The sequence below is a fragment of the Ammospiza caudacuta genome, chromosome 33 (assembly GCF_027887145.1).
Source record: "Ammospiza caudacuta isolate bAmmCau1 chromosome 33, bAmmCau1.pri, whole genome shotgun sequence".
NCBI lineage: Eukaryota > Metazoa > Chordata > Aves > Passeriformes > Passerellidae > Ammospiza > Ammospiza caudacuta.
Window position 1 is genome coordinate 2,149,403 of NC_080625.1, and position 26,859 is coordinate 2,176,261.

Consider the following 26,859-nt stretch of genomic DNA (forward strand, 5'->3'; position numbering starts at 1 on the left):
AATAATCAGAACTAAGTGAAGACCCTTAAATCCACTTTTCCTTCCATGCCTCCATTGTGAAAAAGGCCCATCACTTTAAAAAAATAATTTAAAGTTTAATAGTAATAAAATTGCTGTAAAAATAGTAATATAATTAGAGTAATAAAAATTTGAACAATTGAGATTAGGGCAATACGAGACAATAAGAAGAAAGGTACGGAGGACCGGAGGACCGGGTACCTTTTCTGAGCGAAATAAGCCCGAAAAAGGACACCCATTTACAGAGGATTAACCCTTAAAAGCAATAGCCTGTTGCATATTCATACACCTCATACATGATGCATAAATTCCATTCAAACAAAGGATTCTGTCTGGTCAGTGTCAACTTCCTCCTCCTAATCCTCAGCGGCGTCTTCATGGCTGAGCAAGACGGGAAGAAGTTCGTTTCTTCTGATAAGAGAGCAGTAAATTCTCTTTCTCTGAAAGATTTAGGTGTCCTGTGGCTGCTATCTGGTGCAAGTACCTCATTCCTTTCTTTAAAAAGTATCCCACATACATTGAAATAAACAAGGGCCAGGAGACTTCTTCTCCTTTTAAATGCCTTTATTAATAGCGATCAGCTCAGGATTGGGCAGCTCGATGGTCTGCAGCGTCCGTCGTCTCTCCCAAGGCGACTCAGAGGAGGAGGATATGCACAGCTCTGTCCACCAGGGGCAGAGCTGGGGATCAGATCCTCTTGGGAGCCTTTAGGGCCTGCTGATTCCGTTACATGGTGCCCTTCCCACTCCGTCAGCTTGGTCTCACCGCCGGGGTCAACTCTCATGGTCAGGGCGAGAGGCTCCGAAGGTGTTCCGCGTCTCTGCAGGCCCAGCACTCGGCTCCTCACGTCCAGACATCACTCCAGTCTCTCAGCTCTTAGGTGGCTCGTTGTTTTGGGGGTTTCTCCATGAGTTTGGAGATGGGGGTCCCACAAAGCATTCTGGTCTTGGGAGTCACTTTGCATAATCCCCCCCACCTTCTCAGGTGTCTTCCCTATTCTGAGAAAGGTAAAACTTAGCCTCGGGCAAGGTCCCCACCCAGGAGAAGGGCCATTACCTCGCCCCAGCCAGGGCTTTTACTAATACAAAAACAACCATTAACGACAACGACCCGTGATTACAATAACAAAGGCAGCAGCCCAGCAGTAGTGGTAACTTTTTCTCCCAGAAAAAAATATTAACCGATTTTTTGTTCATAACAGTCCCCCCTCTTTCTTTGATCGAGCTTAAATTCTAAGCTTGCATCAACTCACAATTTTTTTGTTTTGAATCTGCTATAAATCTCTTGTGCACTTTGGTAATCATGGTTACTTAACCTTGTTACTGTCCTTGGTTTTTTCAGGTTGGTCTGCACGGCAAGTACTATTCTACTAAAACAGATAAATAAGCATAGTAAAAAGAGCAATCCTCCAAGTACACACACAGTGAGAAAAAGTATTTTGCCATACATCCTTTTTGAATATCTTTAGGTTCTCCCACCCACTGGGATCAAGTGTAGGAGTTTGTTCCTCATTATTTACACATGCTAACCTTTTTATTTCGTTTGAAATGTTCCTAATAATTGAATTCTTTATTTTTAATACTGCCTGGAGCTGAATAACTTTGTTTAACATAGATATTGGAATCCGAATTTGGCTTTTACAATTTTGGATTTTCTCTATTTCTATTCAACTTTGCCTGTTCTGGATTTGGGAGAAACCCTAATTTCTCCCAAATCATTATATATAGGAACTCCTAAACTTGATCCAATTTCTTTGGGTAATAAGAAAATTGGTTTTATCACTCTAGCAGCGCAGCTGCCAGACAAGATCAAATCTACGGGTTTAAGGCTCCCCTGAAATGTGTTCCAAAAGGAGTTTTTCTCTTTTCCAGTATACTCATATAGATACTTGTAACAAACAAATTTTCTTACCATTTTCACCATTTCTTTGCTTTTTACTAGATCTGCTGAGCTTGTTTCAGCAGCATCCCATTCAAAGCACAACCAGGCTTCCCCTATAGGGCGCTCTCCTAGAAGTGGCTGCCTAAAAGTGGCAGTATTGTATGCTCTCCAATACACTCTCTTATTTTTCTGATAAAGGACCAATTGGGAGAGGTTAACACAATCAGGGTTAGAACTGATGTAGACTCTCCAAGGAGCTCACTTCCTCCTCATAGAGGGGTTGGTAGCATTCACTGCACGGCTCAGCTGGGCTCCCCTGAGCACCACCAGAGCCATCAGAGCCATCAGTACTACCCTTCCCAAGAGTCCAGTATGGGTCATCTCACACAGCCTGCCCACCCGGCCTTGCCTCTTGGGGAATTTTACTGAGGAAAAGCTTCCAAGCTCTTTAGAGTCCCTTCTACCCATTTCTCTGGTTAAACCTCTCTTGCTCTGTTCCCTACCAATTTTGGCTTCCCCCAGGGGAGTGTTCTGTAGAGGATTAACCTGGAGTCTTTAGAAATAAATTGGGGAACTTAACCAGAATTACTTATTTACAGTCTTAAACTTTTTACCAATATAGTTTACACAGAACAGTCTTAAAACATTTTAAGCAATATTAGAACTCTGATACCAATTTTTTTTTTCCACACAGTTCAGTCTTTTTGACTCTTCCTTCTGAGAGTCAGCTTTAAATCACAGTATACTCAGGTGAATTAACTTGTGAAGCAGATGAATCTTGTCCAGCGCCGGGGGGTGAGAGTGATGTGGACTCTGGTCCAATGCCAGAGGGAAAAACTGGGACTCTGGCCCAATGCCAGAAGGACAAAGGGGTGGAGTCCAGTCCAATGCCAGAGGGAGAATGGGGTGCAGTCCGGTCCAATGCCAGAATGCCAGAGGGAAAAAAAACTGGTGTTGAATCCTGGTCCAATGCCAGGGGGTGAGAGTGATGTGAGTCCAACCTTTTCCTTTTGGTCTGCACAGTCGAGTTAGTAATGAAGAGTACCTGAAACGGGCTTTCAAACACAGGCATTAGTGGTCTGCAATTTAATGATTTTATCAAAACTCAGTTTCTCTGTTTAATGTTATTGGTTAATTTCTCTTTTTCCATAGCTTGCATGTTTCTCTCATCAACTTCTACATACTCTGTATTTTGCAAGGAGTTGTATTTCTCAGCTAACTTAACTCCCAAAGTATTTTTATTCCCCTATTTTTCTGTGTATTTAATTCACTGGTTTTTCTGTTCTATTTTTCAAGATCTTATCTATTTATATCTTGCTTCTGTTTCTTACTTTCACTTACAGCTTAAATACTTCTTTCAACCCCTTACACTTAATTTTTTTTTTCTTACACCATTCTTCTACACAATACACTTCCCTCTAAGGAGATGTGGTAAAACTTATAATGCACAATCTATATTACCTCTATTCTAATTTGTCTATATTCATTCTCACACATTCCTTCACACCCTCAAGACCCAAACTGGATCATTATTGCTAGAAAATCACTGTGGCTCCCCTCACCTTGGGGTTGGCCCACAGGTCTCAGTATCCCTGGGCCTCTTGGAAGGGCCCTGGCTCTGGTTGCCTCTGGTGCACATTCACCTGTGAGGCTGTCTGCGTGTCACTCACGCTCTCGCAGCTACGGCTCCCTCACACACCTGAGGAGCACTAGTCTCGTTTGCAGGTCACACACACTCTTTGGCCACAGCCCCTACCCGCCCGGGGGACACAAGCCTGGTTTGCAGGTCACACATACACACACTTCCACTGCCCCCTTCCCACCTGCCCGGGAAGTTTAGGCTGATTTGTGACTCACTCTCACGCACACAACAAGACAACAATAAGGTACCTTTTACTTTCACATCACTTATTACAAGTTAAGTATTACTGGCCAGTTTTGGTGCTATTGGATATCCTTTCTACCTAGCTGTTTTTGTCTAACTTCAGATGTTTTTCACTATACTATACTATAACTATACTATACTATACTATACTATACTATACTATACTATGCTTCTTAGTACTTTGTTGAGACAGGACTTATCTGCTCCTGTATCTACTCAAAAATTCTAATTCTTCATTTAAGGGTCCCACTTCAAAGTTTACCAAGGGCTCTTCTAGATGTTACATCGGGTCCCCTATAGTGTAAAGCCCCTGACCCTCTAATCGTCACCTTTAAGGATCTTCCCTAAATTATCTTGTTCCCTGGCTAATGCCGCATCGAGACTCAGCTTTCTACAAAACCTCCTGACATGTCCTGCCTTTCCACAGTAAGAGCAATGTCGCTCTCTCAAAGGGCCTTGAGGTCTCTCCATCCCTCTTGTACCTGACAGTACTGACTTATCCTTGCCTCCTCCTGGTGGTGGACCCGCCCACCCTGCACTTTCTCTAGCTACAGCAACCATGATCTTAGCCTTGGCCTTTGTTTTATCTTCCTCCCTCCTTAAATACACCTTCAATGCCTCTCTTAATAACTCATTTATGTCCTTCTCTTGCCAATCTTCCATCTTTTCCAGTTTTCTCCTTATATCAGGCCAAGATTTGGTAACAAATTGGACTTTTAGCAGCATTTGACCTTCTCGGGTGTCTGAGTCTATTCTAGAGTACAACTGGAAGTTCTGCTTTAGGCAGTTAAGCCAGGCAGCAGGAGCTTCATCCTTCTCTTGTGTACCCTCAAATGCCAATTGGGTGTTAGTTCCTTTGGGAACTGACTCTTTGATCCCCCGTATTATCAAAGACCTATATTCCCTCATGGCCTTCCTCCCCTCTTCCTGGTTAGGGTTCCAGCTGGGAACCGTTAGTGGCAATTTCTGTTCACCTGTTGGCATCTGGGGTCCTGGACTGTTATCTTTCTCCCCTATTTTTATGCCAGCTGCCCTTATCATCTGGACCTCTTCTGGGGAAAATAATATACTCAGGATGGAATTCATCTCCCCCCAAGTGTAGATATTTGGACCTAGAAATTGATCCACTTGCTTGGCTATGCCCACTGGGTCCTCAACTAAATGCCCCAACTCTTTCTTGAGTCCTCTCACCTCAGAAGCAGTTAGGGGAACATTCACAAAGCCAACACCTCCCGCTACTCCTCCCATAGGAACCTCTCTGAGGGGAAAGAGTCTCTCTGCCTTGGAGGTCTTGGATCTGGTGCTACAGTAAGGCCCATCTTCAGATGCCAAACTACTTTGAGGGTTCTCTGGGTTACCCTGAACTCTCTGCCCATCAGCAGGTGTATTTGCTGATAGCTGTTTATCGGGCGAGGAGGCATTTGTGTCCCAGGTAGAAGGAGGTAAAGGGACAGCAATAGGAGGGGGAGAAGAGCCTGAGTGGATATTAAGCGGAGCTGGAGAAGGGGTGGAGAATGCAGCAAGTGGAGTAGGCACTTGTGGTGGTGCAGAAGGAACTGGAGGAGATACTGGGTTTATCATAGCTGAAGCTGAAGAGGTAGAAGGAGGAATTTGAGCAGGTGGTAATGAGATGGCAGCCGGGGGAGGAACCGGACCTGGCATTTGAGGTGCTTGAAGAAGAGGATTATAAGGTGGAGGGGCAGAAGGAGGCAAATAATCCAGGGGGTCCCATCTTTTACTAGTTCTATCATCCCCTCCTTCATTCCCCTCTTTCTTCCTCTGTACCTTGCAAATTCGCACCACTTCATCCCCAACAGTGCTCTTTAACCAGCAAGCCACATACAATAATTGCTCAGGATCAGTATCTCTTTGAGCTGTCAGATAATTATTTAATTGTTGGCACATCCACTTATCCTTTGTCCCACACCAAGGCCATCCTCCTTGCAACTCTAATTCTGACCACGCTTCCATACAATAATGGATCATTTTCACTTTATCTAATCCCTCCGTGGCCTCTATAGAATCCCATTTTACTAACAGTTCTCCTAAGGGACTACTGGGAGGTATATCTCTCAGTCTCTTGCCGGTCTTTTTACTATTACAACCTCCCATTTTTCAGGTCTCAATAAAAAATCCCGAAGGTGCCTCTACTGACCGGGAATTTCAAAAAACTTTGTTTGAGGAGCTACAGCCTCCTCCACTGAACTTCAAATTTCTGCCTGATGCTCAGGACTTTATACTGAAACAACTGCCCAATCTCTTGATTGCCCAACTTCCCAACATCAGGTCTTATGTCTATCGGGACTTGAACACACGAAGCCTCGTCCAAGAATCCGGGTCGTGCCTGACTCCCTCAGTCAGGAAAAACAACTGCCTGATTTTGCAGTTCGTCTCCCACTCCCACCACGGGATTTCTCACCAGTCCAGTGCTCCGGTGCTCCTCTGCGTCGCTGTCCTGAGCTGATCCCTCTTTGTCCTGGTAGCCAGCTGTCCTCTGAAGATCCAAGATGGCCAGTCCTGAGTCCTCTTGCGGTGTGGCTATTCCAGACGAGAGCCCCCAGCTGAAATAAACAGGGCCAGGAGACTTCTTCTCCTTTTTAATGCCTTTATTAAAAGTGATCAGCTCAGGATTGGGCGGCTCGGCGGGTCTGCAGCGTCCCGTCATCTCCCAGGGCGACTCAGAGGAGGAGGATATGCACAGCTCTGTCCACCAGGGGCAGGGCTGGGGGAATCCGGTGCTCGTGGGAGCCTTTAGGGCGTGATGTCCCCGTCAGATGGTGCTTCGTTCCGGGTCTTGCTCCCTCCCAGACCTGGCCCGGGGGATCTCGAAGACAGGGCGAGGAACGATGAAGGTTTCCCGCATCTCTGCAGGCCTAGCGCTCTGCTCCTCACATCCAGACATCACTCCAGTCTCTCAACTCTTAGGTGGCTCGTTGTTTTGGGGGTTTCTCCGTGGGTTTGGAGTCGGGGGTCCCACAAAGCATTCTGGTCTTGGGAGTCACTTTGCATAACCCCCCCCACCCTCTCAGGTGTCTTCACTATTCTGGGAAAGGTACAACTTAGCCTTGGGAAGGTCCCCACCCAGGAGAAGGGCCATTAACTCGCCCCAGCCAGGGCTTTTACTAATACAAAAACAACCATTAACGACAACGACCCGTGATTACAATAACAAAACGCTCAGAACTTGGGCAGGGCCAGTGATCTGGCTGCCTCTTTGTAACTTTTTCTCACAAAAAAAATATTAACCGAATTTTTGTTCATAACAATAGGCTCTAATTTTTTTGGGGGGACAAATACCATCTGGAGCCTGTGATAACTTAAAAAAGTGGGTCCCGAAGAAGAAGAATTGGAATTTGTAATAGACACAGGGGCAGAGAGAACCTGCCTGTTAAATGTTCCAAAAAGTTATAGTGTAAGCTAACATATAGTGAAAGTAACAGGGGTAAAAACAGAAAGTTTTACATTTCCAGTCATTAAAGATGTGGTAATTGAAGGAAGAAACTAAAATTTAGATGGGAGATGTGTTATTGGTCCCAGGGGTGAAATAAACGGGGCCAAGAGACTTCTTCTCCTTTTTAATGCCTTTATTATAAGTGATCAGCTCAGGATTGGGCAGCTCGGCAGGGCTGCAGTCTCCCGTCGTCTCTCCCAGGGCAACTCAGAAGAGGAGGATATGCACAGCTCTGTCCACTTGGGGCAGAGCTGGGGATCAGGTCCTCGTGGGAGCCTTTAGGGCGTAATGATCCCTTCGTTGTTTTTGGGGTTCTTCCTGCACGTTTGGAGTAGGGGTCCCACACAGCATGCTGGTCCTTAGAGTTATTTTGCATATCCCTCCCCTCCAAAGTCTTTTCTCTTACCTGTTAGGAGGTACCGCACCCTTCACTGTCTGAGAGAAGAGCCATTAACTCGCCCCAGCCAGGGCTTTTACCGATACAAAAACAACTATTAACAACAACGACCCATAATTACCATAACACAGGCAGCAGCCCAGCAGTAGTGGTAACCTATTACAGCGTCCTGAGTGGGCCGCTGGCTGGTGATAGAGAGACGGTGAATCTTGTTTCTTGAATCAGAAGGCTGAATTTATTAATATATGATATAATACATTATAGTTATACTAAAAAGAATATAGAGAGAGGTTTTGCAGAGCTGCTTGCTAAGCTAAGAAGAGATAGAAAAGAATCCACAACAAAGCTGTGGCCAAGGACTCAGTCCCCTGGCTTGCACCGGTGATTGGCCTTTAATTATAAACATAGAAAATGAGCCAATCAAGGTGTTCCTGTTGCATTCCCCAGCAACTGATAATAATTGTTTACCTTCTCTTCGGGGGCCTCTGGCCTCCTGAAGACGCAGAAATCTGAAAGAAAGGATTTCTGTGGAGAAATGTCTGCGACAGTAACCTTTTTCTCACAGAAAAAAATCAACTGAATTTTTGTTCATAACAGGGGCAGGTAGCAATTTATTGGGAAGAGTCTTACAAGTGCAATTAAGAGTAAGAGTTATATCAGAAAATGGGAAAATGACAGCTAGAGTTTTGAAATTAGGCCAAGGCGATGAAGAAAAAAAAATATCAACAAAGAAGTTTGGGCTGGAGAAAAAAATAGGGGAAGATTAGATATCGACCCCATAAAGGTTACAATTGGGAGAGAACAAAGAGAGAAGTTGAAGTAGAGAGGCAGTTGAGAAACTCTGAGATGTTAGAATGTGAATGATGACATCTTGGTGCTAGAAGAGAGCAGAAGTGTGAATGAAGGTTTTTTGCATGAAAGGCAGAGAAGTATCTTAACACATGCTTGTTAGGAGGTTATTCAATGCCACACTGAGGTCCAGAAAGGCCTTAGAAGAACAAGCCCTGCTTGAAGAGAAAAGAGGATAAGTTGCCTAGAGAAAGAAAAAGAATGTCAGGAGCACCTGGGGATGCCAAGTTTGGGGTTGTCAAGGTTGGGAGGTGTCTGAGCGCTCCCTATGATCGGCGGGGTCTCGGGGGCTGCGGCAGGGACCAATCCATGGAGGTGACCCGCGGCGGTGCTGGCAGCAGAGGACACAGGTTTGCGGCCAGGAGCGGGCTGGCTCCGTGGTGGAACTGCCGGGAGGCTCCCAAGACTGTCGGGGTGCCGAGTCCAGGATGGCAGCGTCGGCCCAGTAAGTGAGCCGAGAGAGAAGGAAAGAGAGAGAGAGAAGAAGAGAGAGACAAGGAAAGAGAAAGAGAGAGAAGAGAGAGAGAGAGAGAGCATGGGGACCCAAGGCAGCCCCCAGGGTCCCCATGCCCGGGGCTGTTCTCCCCTGCTCCGGCCCTGCAGCCAAGGGGCAGCAGCAGGGGAAGGGCAAAGAACAGCACTGACAGTAAGGCTGTGAAGAGGGGGGGAGAGGGGCTAGCACTAAAAGATAAAATCAAAGCAGATTGCTGACTCTCCAAACCCCACAAAGCAGTTTGTTTTTCTTAAGTAAGAAGGTTTTTTGGGGTTTTTTTGTGTGTGTTTTGTTTGCTGTTAAAGAGAAGGTTTTTTTCCTGAAGAATGGGTTTGTAAGGCTAAAACAATTAAATGCTGCCCAAAAAGTAAAAAGCAATAGATGTGATACATCTCGTGTTAAAATTGGTCTAGCTTTTCTTATTTAACTAACTGTAACTCACAGAAACAAGAATTTGCCTCTGCAGCTATTTGCGCAGCTGCATAGAAGAAGAGGCTGCTGTGGAGAAAGCTTTTAGCTTAACCTAGAAAGTTTGGAAAAAAAGCGAATAGTAAAAGTTAATGCAGTATTATCTTTCTTTTTTTACTATGCTATTAAGAAGTCCTTTCCAGGTACTACTGAAGCAACAATCAGAATCATTGTTGCAGAGGGTGAATTCATGCCAGCAGAATCAACAGACTCATGAAGAAACCTGAGGAATGGACTATCACATTTAAACTGGGTGATACCGAAGTGACTTTCCAATGGGGACTGAGTGGCAATAGTTTAGGAAAACCCAAATGATCCAAGAAATGTACAAAGAATAACACTGAATTAAGAAATAAGATAACGCTTATATCACTGGTTTCGAGCACTGCCTGAATAAAACATCTCCTTGGGGGAGGAAAACTTTGGATAGAAAGATCAAGACTGCTTTTGTATTCTGACCTTAGCCTGAGAATTGAACAGGGGAGAAGGGGAATTGCCATTTCCATTAGTAAACTTTATTTGATTCATTCCAATACTGGACATGCTATCTGGGTTATAAGTAAATGCTTAAATTGTGAGAGTAATTAGTATTGTAATTCACAAAATTTATGCTCTTGTTGCAAAAAGAGTGTTAAAGTAATAACTTGGTTTTGTGGATGGGAATTATTAGTGCCTGTTGAATGAGAGATACCTGAGGAACAGTAAGAGACCACAGTTAAAGAGTGTCAAAAACAATTTGCCTAGAAATTAGTTAAGAGAAGGTGACAAGAAAATAGAGGGCAAGACCAGATTGGCCTCTGCATTTTGCCACCGAGAAGATCAAATAAACCTGCTGTGGGTTGCAACCTCACAGGCATGGGAGGTGGGAGTATAAGCCATACTGGACCTCTGTTATTCCTGTTTCCAGCACTCATTTGTTGTCTTTTCCCTTTCGGGATATCAGCAAGATTGTGCCACAAATGCTGCAGAAAGCATCACATGGAAAGAAACCAAAGTTCCTCTTTTATTACACACACCCATGTCAACAGCCACTGTTATAACCCATCCAAATTAAAAACCTGTAGGCAAAATAGAGTAAATTATTAGATTACAAGAAACTTAAGAAAAAGTGGCAATAGATTTAGAACTGAATGTCCAAAAGGAGAGAGATGGATTTGTTTTAAATTTAATCTTGAAGATATGGTTCAAGATTTGGTAAAAAAACAAATAATAAACGAAAAGGTAAAACCAGGACAGCCATCTAACTCTGTATTGACTCCAAATTATCTGTTGAGTCGTATTACAAGACTCCAAGCAGTTACAGAAATGATAGCAAATAAGGCTACCCAGGCATTAGAGTTAATATTAAGCTAGCTAAGCCAAACAAAAACTGTAGGGTATTAGAATAGGTTGGCTTTAGACTATTTATTAGCCAAAGAAGGGGGTGTTTGTGGAAAGTTCAATATATCAGATCATTGAAAATTGATGACCACAGAAAAGTCATTCTAGCAAAAGCAAAAGAAATCAAAAAGAAAAATATATATGCATATAATAACCCAGGTACCAGTCCAAAAATTAGAAAACAATGTTAAAATCTAGCTGGTGGGGTAATGTATTAGAAGAAATTAAGATCTTTCATTTTGTGTTACGACGGTTTTTATATTTCTTACTTGTGTAATCCCCTATTTTATTTCACCAGCATAGTCCAGAAGATACAAGTAGAAAAAGATATTGCTCAAGCCAAATTATTTACAAAGAATAAGAGTGGGGATTGTGAAAAATGCATGTATTTTATGATTGGTTTTTCACAAATATTAAAATGAATATTATAAGTGTTGTGTTAGAAAATAATGCTGTATTAATTTTCTTAAGTAATGTGTTAAATATAGTTTTAGGTTATAAAAATAGAAACTATGCTATGTAAGATGCTTTGTTTAACAGAAAGGGCTTGCAGTGAGATAGCAGCCACAGGACACCTACATCTTTCAGAGAAAGGGAATTTTTTGCGTTCTTATCAGAAGAAACGAACTTCTTCCCGCCTTGGAGGCGCTGTTAGGATTAGAAGGAAGAAGTTGACACTGACCAGACAGAATCCGGTATTTGAATGGGATTTATGCATCATGTATGAAGTGTATGAATATGCAACAGGCTATTGTTCTTAAGGGCTAATCCTTTGTTAACGCGGTTTTTTTTCGGGCTCCTGCTGGCCACAAAAGGTACCCGGACATCCGTAACTCTTTCTTTTTATTGTCTCATATTGTCTAAATTCAATTTGTCCAAATTGTTATTACTCTAATTGTGTTACTATTTTTATAACCATTTTATTACTATTAAACTTTAAAAATTTTAAAAACAAGTGATTGGCATTTTTCACAGAGGCAAATCCCATCTTTTCCTTGTCCGCCCTCCTTCCTCTCCTCATTCTGTCCTATATCCATCCATGTTCCTTTCCCATCTCCTTCCTCCCTTGTTCCCTCTTGTTCCTTCCTCTCTTCCTGCCTTTTCCTTTTCCCTTCTCCCTGTTTCTTCCTCTCCTTTTCCTTCCTCCACCAGGCACTGTGCTGCAGACAGAGACCAGGGAGAAAAAAATCCCTGCCACAGAATCTCATGGAAGAGGCCATTTGGAACGGCTCCACGGCTCAGGAATGCAATGGGGAGGAAAAGCCCCAGAGATCCCACACGAGGAGGGGCTGCTGTGGAGAGTCAGGGACAAGCGTGCTGAAGAATTCGGGCTGTACGGTCAGTCAGGACACCCCCCACCCGGCGGTCAGACCTTTGCTCCGTGCCTGGGCGCACCCAGCCGGACGTGAGCAGAAGGAAATGACACTGACTGCCCAAGCCATAAAAACCCGTGTAACCCAGCAATCAATGCCATTTGCTGTCCACAACATTGGTGTCAGGAGCATATGGACCGAGTGACCCTGGGCTTTGCGCCACCTTGCCAGAATAAGAACCAGGTCGCCACGCCTTGAGGAGGCAACAGGCTGCAAAACCAGCCCGGGGAGCTGTGAGGAGGTAAAAGCCTCCCTGTGCTAGGAAGGGTGAGGGGAATGTGAGAAGAGCTTCAAGCAGAGCTCAGCCTATTCCTGGTGCCTCCCAAAACGGCGGTGCCGGATGCAGAGATCCCCCTGCAGATCCATGGGGCTGCGGAGATCCCCCCACAGATCCATGGGGATGCAGAGATCCCCCTGCAGATCCATGGGGATGCAGAGATCCCCCTGCAGCCCCCGCAGCAGCCACGCTGAGCACGGCGATGCCTGAGAGGAGGCTGTGACCCCGCGGCCAGAGGGCCCCGCTGGAGCAGCCTGTCCTGGCAGGACTGACCCCGGGGCACAGTGACCCTCGCTGCAGCACTTGGAGGGAGCCGGAGAAGTTCCTGGAGAAGTCTCCGGTGGGAGAGAGCCCAGGGTGCAGCAGGGGAACGACTCCTGTCCCTGAGCAGACGGAGAAGCCCCGGGGCATGAACTGAGCCCGGCCCCATTCTCTGTCTGCGGCACTGCCGGGTTGAACAGGTGCAGCTGGAAGGAGGGAGGCGTGGGGGAAAGCTGCATTTAAGGGTCTTCACTTACTTCTCATTATCCTGCTCTGAGATTTTGGAGTTCTCTGTCAAAAATCTCTCCCCTCCCCCACTCATCCACAGGGGTTTGGGGCGGTTTTCTCTTTTTGGGGGAAATCAAAGCGATGCCCTGATGCTCCTAATTAGGGGTAGGAGAAGTCAGGCTCCAGGGCTTCCCGCTGAGCCGGAGCCACCGAAGCGACAGTGCCGGGAAAGCCGTGGCGTGAGATGCGGAGAAGTTTGTTTGTGTTTTCAGCTCAATCCCCTCGGGCCCGGGCCCGGGCCCGTTCCAGGGCTGTTCCTCAGCTCCGGCTCTGCCCTCACACAGCCCGGGGGGCCCTGAGAGCGCGGGGCGGGGCTGTGCCGTGTGCAGAGCCCGCCCCTGGCTGGGATTGGGCGATGGTGCCGTCAGTCGTGGTTGTGGCGCGCTGATTGGTGGGAGCGGGGCGGAGCAGGGTCTCGCTGGCGGGCTGAGGGCGGCCGTGGCTGGGCAGCGGCGCCATTGTGGGAGCGTGTGTGCGGTCCCGTGAGCGGCGGCAGCGGCCGGAGCGCGGTGAGGCGGCGGCGGAGCTCAGAGGCGTCCGCAGCGTAGGTGGGAGCCGCGCTGGGTTGTGCGGGGGCTCGGGGCTGGCTGCGGGCCTCGGGGGCGGCAGGGGGCTCGGGCGGGTTCGTTGTGCCGTGTCCGGCGCGTGTTGCCGCTGGCGTGAGGGCGCTGCGGGAGCGGCTGCCCGCGGTCTCCTTGCGGCCGCTGCCTCGGCAGGAGCCGCTGGCGGAGCAGCGCTGGCTCGGCCCGGTTGCTGTGGCTGGGACAGAGGGGGCTGCCCGTGCCCGGGGCTGTGCGGGGAAATTGCCGTGGCCGGAGGTTTCTGTGCGCAGAGGAGACAGAGGTGTCCTGTAAAAGTGACTTTATTGCTGAGCAGAGGGAGAGGCCGTGGGGCATTTGCCGTGCACTCTCTGCCGTTGTTGTAGTTCGCAGCCTGGTTTTTATCCTCATTTTCCCGGCTTCATCTCCCTCTCCCTTTGCCCCCTGCCTGAGGTGCTTAGAACGTTCAGACCTCCCGGTGGGCAACTGCATGTCCTCGTTAATGTGCACCCCCACATTTGTAAAACAGCCGATATTCACGGCTCAGTAAAGTCTTTGTTCTTCTCCAAGTTCAGGAATTTTGCGGCACTTTGAGCAGCAGTCCATGTTAATTAGTAATATTTACTGAAGCTGGTGCTTTCGCCCATTACTTCCTTACCTGCAAGTCCCTGGCCCCTCCCTCACCTGCTGAATGAGCTGCACTCTCAAGGTGTGGAGCACGGTAATATGATGAGAGTTGCTGTAGCACATCAGAGAAGAAACAGCATTCGTTTAACCCATGGTCTGCCCGGGAACCCCGAAACCGTGTCCCATTCCCATCCTTTCCGCATTTGAATCTGTACAGGAGCTGCTTTCTTATTTCCTTTGTTATCTGTTTCAACACTTTTTCTTTGTCATCTATTTGCCCACAGCAGTTTGAGTCATTTAATTTTCCACAAACTTCTCTTTTTTCTTCTAAAAGGTAATCTGATGCCATGGTGAAATGTTGTGTTCCTCATTTCAGTGGATTGGTCAGCAGGAAGGTCAAGAGCTGGGGGTGTCTGGTTGGTTACTATTCCAAGGAAAGCTTGTAATCTAATGATGCCATTGAAATGAGAAATGGATTCTATGGCTCCTGATATAAATTGGTTCGGGTTCCCAGAGCCTGGTCCGTGGCGTTGTAGGATTTGTTCTGCTGGCCGTTCATCTTTTCCCTATTTTTGACTGCTCTCTCCAGCCAGGGCTGCATCAGTTGACTGCTTTTCTCTAATTAAATCCTCAAATACTTGGATTCCCAACTGATTTCCCTGATTTTTTGGTAGCAAAAAACCCCCAGTGCTCTGATACACCCTATATAACAGACAGTGAGAGCATATGTTGGAGTGGGCAGAGGGATGATTCCAAGCCAGTTATTTATAGTGAAGTTATCCCAACTTTCTCCTTTTGCTGTTTCTCTTTGCAGCTTCACCCGTTTCTGTTGCAGGGTCAGATATCCTCCCCCTGGGCTCTGCCTTGAGCTGTGCAAATTCCATCAGTGCAAGCAGGCAGAGCTTGGGGTGAGGGGCAGAGGGAATCAGCCCAATTTCTGCCCCGGGCAAGAGACCCAGGTACATTGTCCACACTTTGCCCAGCAGTGTTCATTTGCATTTCTAGAGCTCCTCTGGAGGCTGCCTGGAATGGAGCTTCTCTTCCAGGGCAGCCATCTGGTGAGTCACATGTGGCCCCCCCCAGAATCTGCTTTTTTTTAAAAAGTATGAACTATTTACGACTTCAAAGTGTTACGGTTAAAGCTGTTCAATCTTGCAAAACGCAACATAAAGGCAAACATGGAAAATCCGAGACCAAAACTTGATTCTCACACTTCTTTCCCAAACCTACCTGACAATATAAAATGGGAATATTATGAAAACTTTTTCTCATGTTGTAATTTTGTCACTGAAACTGCAGGGAAAACAGAAACCCTCCAAGAATCACTTTAGTGTTAGAGATTCAAGGCATTCCTTGGTTCTGGCCAGGATGTGCAACAGAAAAAATTTCATAAATAGCCCGGCTGTGCAGAGAAAATCATGCCATGTGAGTTTTACTCTATTTTTCCTAAACATTACGTAGTCGGAACCAGTCTAAATCCACTGCTTTAATGTTCATTGCTTCCAAATTGTGTAAGTTTTTAGTATTTGGTTTCCTGTTGGACCCGGATTTCTTCCCCTCTGATGTGAATTCGGTCTCCACACTCCTGGATTTCCTTCTCAGCCTTTTCCAGCCCAGGTGTCTCCAGCTCTGCCAGGGGCAGTGTCTGGGGTAGCTGTTGGTTGCTGTTTGCTGCTGGGCAATGTTGATGTTTTGTTGCTGGTCGTTATCTCTGTGGGTATCTTTTGGGCTGTTCCTAGTCTGTTGAAATGCTAAACTCATCTCCATTGAGTGGTGTAACACCCCTTAAATAAAACCTTTAAAATTCCTTTTCCAAAGGCAAACCTTTGAGTAGAGAAACCTTTCTGAGCAGAGAAATAAGATTTGAAAGAACTGAAATCGGTACATTTTGCAGCAGTGCAATGGCAGGCAGCCCAGAGTGTGGGTGTCAGTGAGCCCCAGAGTGGAATTGTGCCGTGGTGTTCCCAGCAGCTGTGGCAGTGCAGGCCCAGCCGGCGCTGAAGCTGCAGCAGTGGCAGCAAGGCTTGGCCCCAGGGGCTGGAGATGGCAGAGGGGGGTGGCCGGGATTGCAGAGGATTCCAGGCGAGGATCTGTGGGCAGGCGCAGGGGCTTGGCCCGCTGTGGAGCCCTGGCTACTGCTGTGTTGCCTTCAGGGCAGGCTCAGGGGCGGCCTCCCATCCTCCTGCTGCGGGCGGGAAGTGCAAATCTCCGGGGCTCCAGAGCCCTTGAGGCCAGGCTGAGGGGTCCCCCGTGTTGAGCTGTGCTGAGGGCTGTTTCTGGCCTCAGGGACACTTGGCATGGGCCCCTTGGCCACCAGTGGTGCTGCTTTGCACTCCTTGGGCAGGAGCCGATGTCCTGGCTGGGTGTTGGCAGCAGCAAAGTGCCAGGGCAGGCTCTGTGCCAGCCCAGCTTCCTGTGGGAGAATGTGCCTTGATATCTGCTCCAGTGGTTGCTGAAGCAGTGAGAATTGCTTTTGCCCCCCTGTTAGGTGCCATGGTGTCAGCAGAAGATATTGAAGCCTTCATGCTCAGGGCATTTCAGTGTCAGGCTCTCACAAGCATCCACAGCTGCGCGGGTTGAGCTGAGCATGGGGCGGTGACCTGCGCTGTGTCTGATTCCCCTTCCTTAATAACAGCCTGTCTTGTAGCTCTTTTCCCTTCTGCTGCCCTTGCAGAGCCATCCACAAACACATTTTCTCCCTCAGGCCAGGGAATGTCCCATCATCAATCTGTTCCAGCCTGGGTCTGGAGCTCTGTCCCTTGAGTGCAGTCCTGGGTTCCTTGCCAGCCCCTCTCCAGGCTGTTCAAACAGGAGGCTGGGTTAAACTCTTGCCCTGTCCTCAGTTCTAAAACCTCCTCTGCCATTGAACAAATTTCATACTGTAACAACCGAGCCCTGCTTATCCATTTAGAGGCTCTTTTCGTTGTCAGACCTTTAACTTGATTCCAGACTTGAACTGTAAGATATCCTATATGGAGGTAAATATTTTAGCACAAGAATTCCTTGGGCAAGACCCTGTTTAACATCCACCTGTAACTCAAATTCTTTTTCTCTGTCTGGAAGGTCCAGGCCAGCCACCTCAGTTAATCTTCATTTTAACACTTGAAAATTCGGTGTTTCCTCTTTTTGTCCATCCATCCAGTTTGTTGACTGGCAGGATAGGAGTGTTGTAGGGAGACATCCCTGCCTCCAAAAGCCCTGCCTTTAACAGGGACTCAATACAGGGCTGTGAGTCCTTCCTTCCCTCTCTTGGAACAGGGTATTCCTTGTCCTGGTTGCTTTAAAGTAATTTGTAGAGGCTCCATATCTAATTTTCCCTCTTTCCCTGGGGCTGCCCACACTTTGGGGTTCACTTCAGCATGGGCCTTGTCAGATTTTGGCACAAAGGTAGAACAGAGCTAGCCTCTGTATCCCTTATACACTATTCCTGGTTTAGGACAAATTAGGGGAAATCTCCAAAAGGGAATCCCCCCCAAAAAACAAACCTCCAACCACCCCTCCCCCCAATACTGGGTTCGGGAAGGAATTTCTCAGAGGAGCAAAGTGGAAAACAAAACCTATTTATTGACAAGTAACAAAAGAACACTCCCCAACACAAGAGAAAAGTAAAGAAACCAGGCAGTGTTGTGGAGGGCGCTGAGCTTCTCTCGCAGACACCGGGGATCCCGGACATCTCAGGTCAGATCCAGAGCCGGTCCAGTATCTTCAGGGGAGGGTAAGAAAGAGAGAACGAAAGAAAGGAAAAAAAAAAAAAACAGCGCAGAAAGCAGAAAGCAGCAAAGGAAAAAAAAGGCAGCTATCAGCTAGGCCTAAGGCAGTAGCAAGCAAGCAAGAGGGAAGCAAAGCAAGCAGGCCAGCCAGCCAGCAAGCAAGCGGCAAGCCAAGCCAAACAGCCGAAAGCGAAAGTGCCCCAGTCCCCCTCATTCCTCCCTCCCCGCCTCACCGCGGTAAGACGGCTGGGGGAGGGGGAAGAAGAGAGAGAGAGAGAAAGGAAACACAGCTGCCAGACACAACACACGATACTGGGAATAAGGCTGTCACCCCACGACACAGTATTAAAATCCAGCTCTGAAATTCCTTCCTATTTAATTACAATCACAGAAGGAATAAAAACCAATTTATTTCAAACCTATCCCCCCCAGCTTCTAATAGTAGTTGAACAAATCATACCTGCTCATCTTTCCCACTCATTTCCCTTCCCCTTTACGTCTAAGTTTCAGAGTAGATTGAGAGGCCCCTGTGTCCATCAGGAAATGCCTCCTCTCAATGCAGACCCACCCTGAATGTTCTCAAGGGCTGCAGTGTGGAGGGTCCCTGGTGTGATGGGAGCTGTTACAGCTCTGCCAATCCATGTCCATCAAGGGGTGGACTTGCTGGTCCTGAGGGTGCTGCTGTCTGTGCTTGCAGTGTCCTTGTGCCCTGCAGCTGGAGCCCTGCTTCCCTTCCAGAGGCTGTTTTGGTGGGCTCTTCCCTGCCGAGGAGGGCAATGCCTCTGCCAGGTGCTTGTGGTCGAGCCGTGCCCTGGGTGCGTGGGCCCCCTTGGGCCATGGGGTTGATCCCTCAGGGGCTGTAGGAACTGTGCCCTGGCCTTTGCCTTCAGCTTGGCCTTTTGCTGCTCCCTTCTTGCACTCACCTGCTGTGCCTTTGTGCCCAAGTGCTGCAGGGCTTTTTGTGCCCCTCCTGCAGCCCCCTCAGTGCCTGTGGGTGCTTGTCTTGCTTTACAAGAGAGGTGTCTGCTGGGGAAGGCAGAAATAGCCACTCTTGGAATGGAGAATGCAAACCCCCTCCCTCTTCATTTTTAGACTAGTGAAATCATGGGGCTCTCAGGCAATGATATGGGAATAGGAATACCAGTTCTTTACTAGTGTGTATAATAAAGCAAACAAAGACTAACAGCTGCGGCACTGACAGCAAACAGAGCCCGGACCCAGTCCCGGCCTTTGGGCTGCAGCGCTTTGCCCTTGGGTGCAGTTCCGGGCACGGCCAGCAGGGGTGCTGGTGGCTCCCGTGGGGCGGGGCAGCGCATCCCTCCCATGGGAACCTCTCTGAAGGGAAATAGAGCAATCCCTCCATCTAACTCTTTCACTTTTTTACCTTCTCTAGCCTTTGTCCCATGTTTTGAGAAAGAATTTGGAGAGGGCTGCCTTTTAACTGAGATCCTAGTGTTTCGATAAGGTGCTTCCTGTAGAGAGAGAGAGTTTCCCTGAACAGCCGGAGGTGTGGTTACCAAGGGGACGCAACTCAGAGCAGGACGGGGTCAGGGGAGGATTATTACAGCGACCTGAGTGGGTCGCTGAGGGTGAGAGAGAGACGGTGAATCTTGTATCTTGATCAGAAGGCATATTTATTAATATATGATATAATACATTATAGTTATGCTAAAAAGAATATAGAGAGAGGTTTGCAGAGCTGCTAGCTAAGCTAAGAAAAGATAGAAAAGAATCCCAAACAAAGTTGTGTCCAGGGACTCAGTGCCCTCACTTGCCCTGGTGATTGGCCCTTAATTATAAACATAGGAAATGAGCCAATCAAGGTGTCTCTGTTGCATTCCACAGCAGCTGATAATAATTGTTTACCTTCTCTTCGGGGGCCTCTGGCCTCCCGAAGACGCAGAAATCTGAAAGAAAGGATTTCTGTGGAGAAATGTCTGCGACATCTCACCTTTCTAAATTGTATAAAATAAAAGAAAAATGCTGATGTGGAATGAACAGGAAATTCCTTCACCTATAAAATATAGAATACTCACAAATCACTAAAACAATCCTACAATATAAGAAAAATTGCAAAATACAATGAAAAGAGAATTGAAGTCCATGCAGCTGAGTTTCAGGAAGAGTCCATCAGCCGAAGTTGTTTCCCTTGGAATATCTGAGAGTCCTTTTGGTCCTGAAACAGACTTCTGCAAAAGAGTTCCATCAATAGTTATCAAAAACCATTGACAGTCTTAATAGAATTTGAAACAATGTGAAACAACTTGAACAATTTTGAAATGTCCTTTCTGGCCCTTCAATGCTTCAGCGCTTCAGAGCTGCTGCCCTCTATTTTCAATCTTTTTTATTTAATTTTTAATTTTTTTTTTTTTTTTTTTGAAAAGCAAAAGAGCAGCAACCGAGAAGAGCAGTGCCAGAGAAGGAAAGGCCCTAGGGGCCCTGGCCCATACTGGACCAGGAACCCCAAAACTGGCTCACACAGGGGGACCCGGACCGGTAGGACAAACCAGAATCCCCAAAAACATAAGGAGGCCTCGCAGTGGGCCCGGCCCAGAAATTTCCTGAGCCCAGCATCCCAGGCCAAACCCATGAGGAAGGCTGTGCATTCCAGCAGGCCTGAACCCTCCTGCCAGCACAATGGCAGCACGGGTAGTGAGATGCTTCCTTTCCCCTAAACCACTGAGGCATGCCAGCAGCAGGGAAATAGAAGCTGCCCCGAGAATCTTCATCTCGGGTCTGGGAATGTTTGTTTCCCACAGCATCACGGCACCACCCCCACTGGGCTGGGGACCAAAGGCAAAACTTTCGGGAGCCCCCTCCCCCTCGCCGCTAGGGCACAAGAGGGGCGGCAGAGATGGCAGCTTCCATGGGACAGCAACCGAAAAACCACCCCCAAAACCGCCGAGAATGCTGATCTTAAAAACAGGCAGCTGGACTACCACAAAAGTGAGCTGGCGGGCAGCCCCCGCTCCACGGAAGGAGAGACCCCCCACCGGAGCGACTGCTGGGACGTCTAGGGGAAGCATCGGGGAGGGAGCCGGAACCGGGGGGGGAACCGCGCTGAGCGTGGAATCCCCCGCGGGCTGCTCCGAGGGTCCCGCGGGCTCAACTCTGTTTTCTGCTGCTGACTCTGGTGTCCGCTGCGGAGGAGGCGGGGACGCGCGGGAACACGCTGTTGCCGCGTCCCTTGGCTCTGAAAGCGGCGGCAGACACGGCACGGGCACCAGCGGAGCTGGGAGGAGCGGCGGAGCGTCGCTGTTGCTTAGCAACAGGTCAATCGGCGAAAGTGCTGTCTCTTCTGCCTTCTCCGACGCTGAGCCGGAAGCTGGAGACGCATCCTTGTCACCCAGCAACAGCTCAGGGACTGGAAGTGCTTCTTCAGTCTCCGACCCAGGCTCTAGCAGGGGCGTGGAGGAAGCCTCGGAGACCGGTGCCACCCCCATGTCTGAAGGCGGAGTCTGAGAGGCCGGCGCTGGCTTGAGCAGCCGCTCCCATCCCCCCGAAGAGAGAGAAGGGGGGGGAGGAGAAGGCTCCATCTGAGCATGCTCCGGAGAAAGAGTAAAAAAAACTTCTTCGCGCCGCGAAGTTTCGGCCCCCCCCGCCACGAAGCAGGGGGGGGAAAAATGCCCAAAGTCATCACCCACCGGGTCTTCTGCCAAGGGTGGTGGAAACGGAGCTTGGCCATAACAAATAGAAATCCATTGAAAACAAGCTGCTCTGCGTTTCAGGACAGGGAAAAGCTTTATAAATGCTGGGTAGATAGAAGGCAGGACACGTCCCTCAATGTAGACGCACTGGATAATGGAGTCCATGCACTCCCAGACAAAAGCATCCAAAGCATACAGAATATCCGCAAAGAACCCAAAAAGCTTTGCCCATCGAAAGAACCCATAGATATCTGTTTTTGACAAAAAGCAACCATCTTCTCTGCACCAATATTTCCAGAGGGCAATAAGCTTTTCCTCTGAAGGGGAGAATTGAATCTCTTCTGGCAAGGAATGTGTCTGCCAAACGAACAGCCACAAGCTACGAAGGGCTGGTTCATCAGGGATAGAAAAGTGAACAGTACCTTTTGAAAGAGTCCAGCTTGCTCTGGCCAGCTCCACAGGTCTGCTGCTCTTTTCCATCATCTTTCCTGATGGTTTTCCAGAAGAAAGTTCTGTTGTGGTCAGCCTTGGCTGTGAACTCTGTCCAAATCAGGATCTTCGGTTCTTCAGCTCCTGGCTTGAATCCACTTGTGTGGTCACTTCAGAGCAACCGTCAAATGCTACACATACAGGATTTTTACCCAGTGCAGCAATTTTGCTCCTCTGGTCTTATCAGATTAATTTTTGCTCTTACACGAGGGGTCACCAGATATTACAGCGACCTGAGTGGGCCGCTGGCTGGTGATAGAGAGACGGTGAATCTTGTATCTTGATCAGAAGACATATTTATTAATATATGATATAATACATTATAGTTATACTAAAAAGAATATAGAGAGAGGTTTGCAGAGCTGCTAGCTAAGCTAAGAAAAGATAGAAAAGAATCCCAAACAAAGTTGTGTCCAGGGACTCAGTGCCCTCACTTGCCCTGGTGATTGGCCCTTAATTATAAACATAGGAAATGAGCCAATCAAGGTGTCCCTGTTGCATTCCACAGCAGCTGATAATAATTGTTTACCTTCTCTTCGGGGGCCTCTGGCCTCCCGAAGACGCAGAAATCTGAAAGAAAGGATTTCTGTGGAGAAATGTCTGCGACAGAGGATATCCCGCCGAGGCTCGGTGGGAGTGTGGGCAGGGTCTGCTGCCAGAATTGGCAGAGGGGGATCTTCCCATGAAGCCCGAGGCGGAGCGTGGGCAGCCCCCACATGGCTGATGGCGGCTGATCCGGCAGCTGCCGGCAGAGCAAAGGCAGGTGGGAGAGCCCGGCAGCAGCGGCGGTGCCCAGTGCAGGTGGCACGGGCAGGGCAGCCGGGGATGGGATGGCTGGGACCCCCCCTGGGTGCGGTGGGCGCGGTGACCTCGGAGCAGGCGGCAGGACAGAGAAACCCCCATCCTCCCCAGCATGGCCGGCAGAGCGGCCGCAGGCCAGGCAGTGGGAGCAGGGCACACAAACTGAGCGACAGCGCTGGGGCAGGTGGAGCTGCCCTGGGCAGTGAGGCCGCACCTGGGATGGAAACCGGGGCAGGCGGAGCTGAGGCGGGCAGCGAGCCGGGACCCGGGACAGGTGCCAGGGCCGCGAACGGAGGGGGCAAGACCTGCAGAGGATCCCACTCTCTTTCTGATTTTTACTCCTGCTCCTCTCCCTTTCATTTCCCCGTTTTCTTTTCTTATTTTTTCTCGGGGCTTTCTGATACTTTAAAGATTTTTATTCTTCTAAAATCTCCTGTCTAACATGTGGCATATTGTCTTTCTTCTAGATTAAACGGGGTTTTTTTACAAATAAATCCAGAGCCTAACAAATCTAAACTTCTGCGTGGATACTTTGAAATGGTCTACCAGCTAACTCATGACCTCCAAATGTTGTTTTTCTCTTCACCTTTTTATTTCTCCTTTGGAAAATTGAACATCTCTCAGTTACTGGCTATGCTACTCCAAAAATCCCAGTGCACCCATACTCCCTTAAAAATGATCACACAGAGCTTGAGTTCCCCAGTGGGTTTTCTGATGCAAGTCTTCTAATATTTTCCTAGTAAGCACATTTTATAATGAAATTGTCTTCCATCAAGAAGTTTCCATTTCCCTGATTTATCTTTTTCACTTCCTATTTTGTTTAATTATTTTTTCTCAGCTTCCCTAAACTTTTAAATTTCCAGCTTTTCCTCCTTTGGAGTTATTATTAACATAACTCTTTTATCTCCATCTTCTACTGCATCCTTAGCTTTGTGATGTTCCCCATTTTGCCCAGTGTGCCTCTCCTTTGGCCCGGGCCGGGTTCCCCCTGCCCGCAGCGGCTGGAGCAGCCGAGAGCCCCACGCTGCCCATCCCGACCTGTCCCGGCTCCATCCCCGCTCCTGCCATGGGCTGCGAGGGCTGCGGGAACGGGGCACCAAGGGTGTGGATGCTGCTGGGAGAGGAGGAGGAGGGAGGGAAGGGCAGGGATGAAGGGGGAGGAGGAGGCGGGGTTAGAGGGGAGGAGCAGGGGGAGAAGGGATGGAAGAGGAGCGGTGGAGGTGGAGAGAGAGCAGCAATGGAAGGAGGAGGAGGAGGTGGGGTTAGGGTGGTGGAAGAGCAGAAGGTACAGAAGAGCAGGGATGGTAGAGGTGAAGGAGGTGCAGATAAGACAGAGGAGGAGGGGGGAAGGAAGGGGAGGAGCAGGAGGAAGAGGAAGAGGAGGGACAAAGGCAGATGGAGGCTGAGCTGAGGGAACCACACCGTCAATCCCTGCCTGAATTCGCAGCCCCCACCTGTGGGATCATCGCCCCCCATCGCACCCATGAGCGGAGAGAGGGAGCTCGGCCCGGATATCCCGGAGGGTCCCTGGGTTGGGGTTTTTGGGGGGATGTTTAGAGAATGAAGCAGTCCAAGGCTGAGCGGAAAAGGCCCCTTGGGGGGACATCGGGGGGTGGCAGTGGCAGCTGCCGGCAGAGGCAGCCTGGAGGAGCAGAGCCCTGTGTCCCCCAGGAGCCCAAAGGGGGGAGCCCAGAGAGGGGGGAGCGCCGCCATTGGCGGGAGCCTCAAGAGCCTGGAGAGGGGCAGGGGGGACTCCTTGGAGCCACTGCAGGCCAGAGCAGAGAATGAGGGGAGAAGGGAGCCCGGGAGCCCAAACAGCCCCGGCATCCTGAAATGGGTAGAGCGAAGCAGGGGGGGCTTTTGGCATTTCTGGGACCGCCAGCAGCCTGGCAGGGTGGACACAAGGCACAAGGGGAACCCCGAATCCAAGCGTGACCTCCGAGCAGCTGGGACGGGGGGGACCCCTGAAAAGCAGAGGGGAGGGTCCAGGGATGGGGAACTCCTGGGAGGCTTTTTCAGGGCTGAATCTGGGTGTTTGGGAGGTTTTTCTGGAGCCCAGAGTGTCAGTGACTTGTAGAGATGGACTTGGGCAGAGGCACCTTCAAACTCAATGTGCTCATCCGTTTTTTTCCCCAAACCAGGATTTCCCTTTGCCAACTTCTTGGAGGCTGCGAGGAAGATGTCTTGGTCACTGAGGAAGGTGAGGAGGAAGTCAGTGTCTCTGGATTCTTAAAATCAGAGGGTTTTGGGAAAGCTGCAAAAGACAAGCCTCAGAGACATTAGAACTGATTTGAGCTTAGCAGCAGCCATAAGATTGGTCAGCAGAATAATTATATAAGAAGTAGAAATTAAGGAGAAATAGAACAATGGTCTGTGTGCATTAACGCTTATCTAGAATAACTCCCTAACCTGAGGAAAAGTATATCTAGCAAGATATTAGGAAGTTCCAAGATTAATAATGGAGCTCTGTGCATTGTGTTTTAAGGCTTACAAGCAGGTATTGTACTTGAAATAAGCAAGCATTGTTTTAACCATCAATGTGCTTATAGTGCTTGGATAGAACTACTGTCAATATGCTTTTGTTTTGCATGATTGGTCAAAAACCTTTTAAAGTAAATTTTAACGTGAAATTCTTTTTCTGCTACCTGTGATAGGAGCTGCTGACATTTTGCCATTGTCATAACCAAATAATGAGACAGATGTTGGAAAATCACACAGCTCAGGATGCATTCCCAGCAGTCCAGTCCTGTTGGTGGTTTGCGCACAGCCCCGAGCTGGCGATGAGTGCCCCTTTCCCCTCTGTGCTGCTCCATCTCCCAGCACGGCCCCGGCTGCAGCTCAGCCCTGGGGGGATCTCCTTGCCCTTGCCTGTGGCACAGAGGAAAATCCCATCCTATCCTTGTCCTTCCTCCCCCAGAGCAGGAGCTGAGCATGGAGAGCATGGAAGACAAATGCCCGCGGCAGAACCTGGTGGAAGAGGCAGTTTTGAGTGGCTCCAGGGGGCAGGAAGCCAACAGGGAGGAAAAGCCCCAGAGATGCCACACGAGGAGGGGCTGCAAACGCAGCTGGCGGGGATCTGAGGGGGAAAGAACCAGCCTGGGCCAGGAAGGCGACCAGAGATGGAGCCAGAGCTCGGAGCTGGTGCTCCATGAGCAGCTCCATGATGGGGAGAAGCCCCACACGTGCGTGGAGTGTGGGAAGAGCTTCAAGTGGAACTCCGACCTCATCAGGCACCAGAGGATCCACACTAGGGAGAAGCCCTACGAGTGTGGGGAGTGTGGGAAGAGCTTCAGCCTGAACTGCAATCTGATCACGCACCAGAGGACCCACACTGGGGAGAGGCCCTACGAGTGTTCCAAGTGTGGGAAGAGGTTTAAGAGCAGCTCCCATCTCCTCCAGCACTATCGGATTCACAGAGAGGAGAGGCCCTTCCAATGCCCTGACTGCGGGAAGGGATTCAAGCACAACTCCACCCTCATCACCCACCGGCGCATCCACACTGGGGAGAGGCCCTACGAGTGTGATAAATGCAGGAAGAGGTTTCAGACCAGCTCCCATCTCCTCCTGCACTATCGGATTCACACAGAGGAGAGGCCCTTCCGCTGCCCCGACTGTGGGAAGGGATTCAAGCGCAACTCCACCCTCGTCACCCACCGGCGCATCCACACTGGGGAGAGGCCCTACGAGTGTCCCCAGTGTGGGAAGAGCTTCTCCAGCAGCTCTAACTTGACCCAACACAAACGGAGGCACCACTAAGGGAAGCCCTGTGAGTGCCCCGAGTGTGGGCAGAGCTTTGTGCGCTGCTTCAGCTCAATCCCCCACTGGAGGAGGCACTTTGGGCACAGCCCTGGTCACTCACATTCCCTGTGATCCATGTTGAGGACACACCTGGCTGCTTCTCCTTTTGGTTTGGCCTTAATTTTCCTCTGCTTCACCTTCATCCTTTAAAAACACCCAAAACTGGGTTAAATGAAGGAAATTAATTGAATATATCTGATGTTGCATAATTTCTCAGTTGTTTTAGA

The 26,859-nt window shown here is 48.8% G+C and overlaps 1 protein-coding gene and 1 pseudogene across 1 annotated transcript in view; one reads left to right on the forward strand and one right to left on the reverse strand.

Annotated features, from left to right (window-relative positions):
- Positions 1-26,859, reverse strand: part of LOC131570213 (uncharacterized) — a 1,483,036-nt pseudogene that overhangs the window by 34,327 nt on the left and 1,421,850 nt on the right.
- Positions 22,859-26,859, forward strand: part of LOC131570162 (zinc finger protein 345-like) — a 30,160-nt gene continuing 26,159 nt past the window's right edge. Inside the window, 3 exon segments of the mRNA XM_058822507.1 lie at positions 22,859-23,108; positions 23,790-23,936; positions 25,752-26,673. Of these exon segments, the coding sequence (XP_058678490.1) occupies positions 22,859-23,108; positions 23,790-23,936; positions 25,752-26,673 (1,319 nt within the window).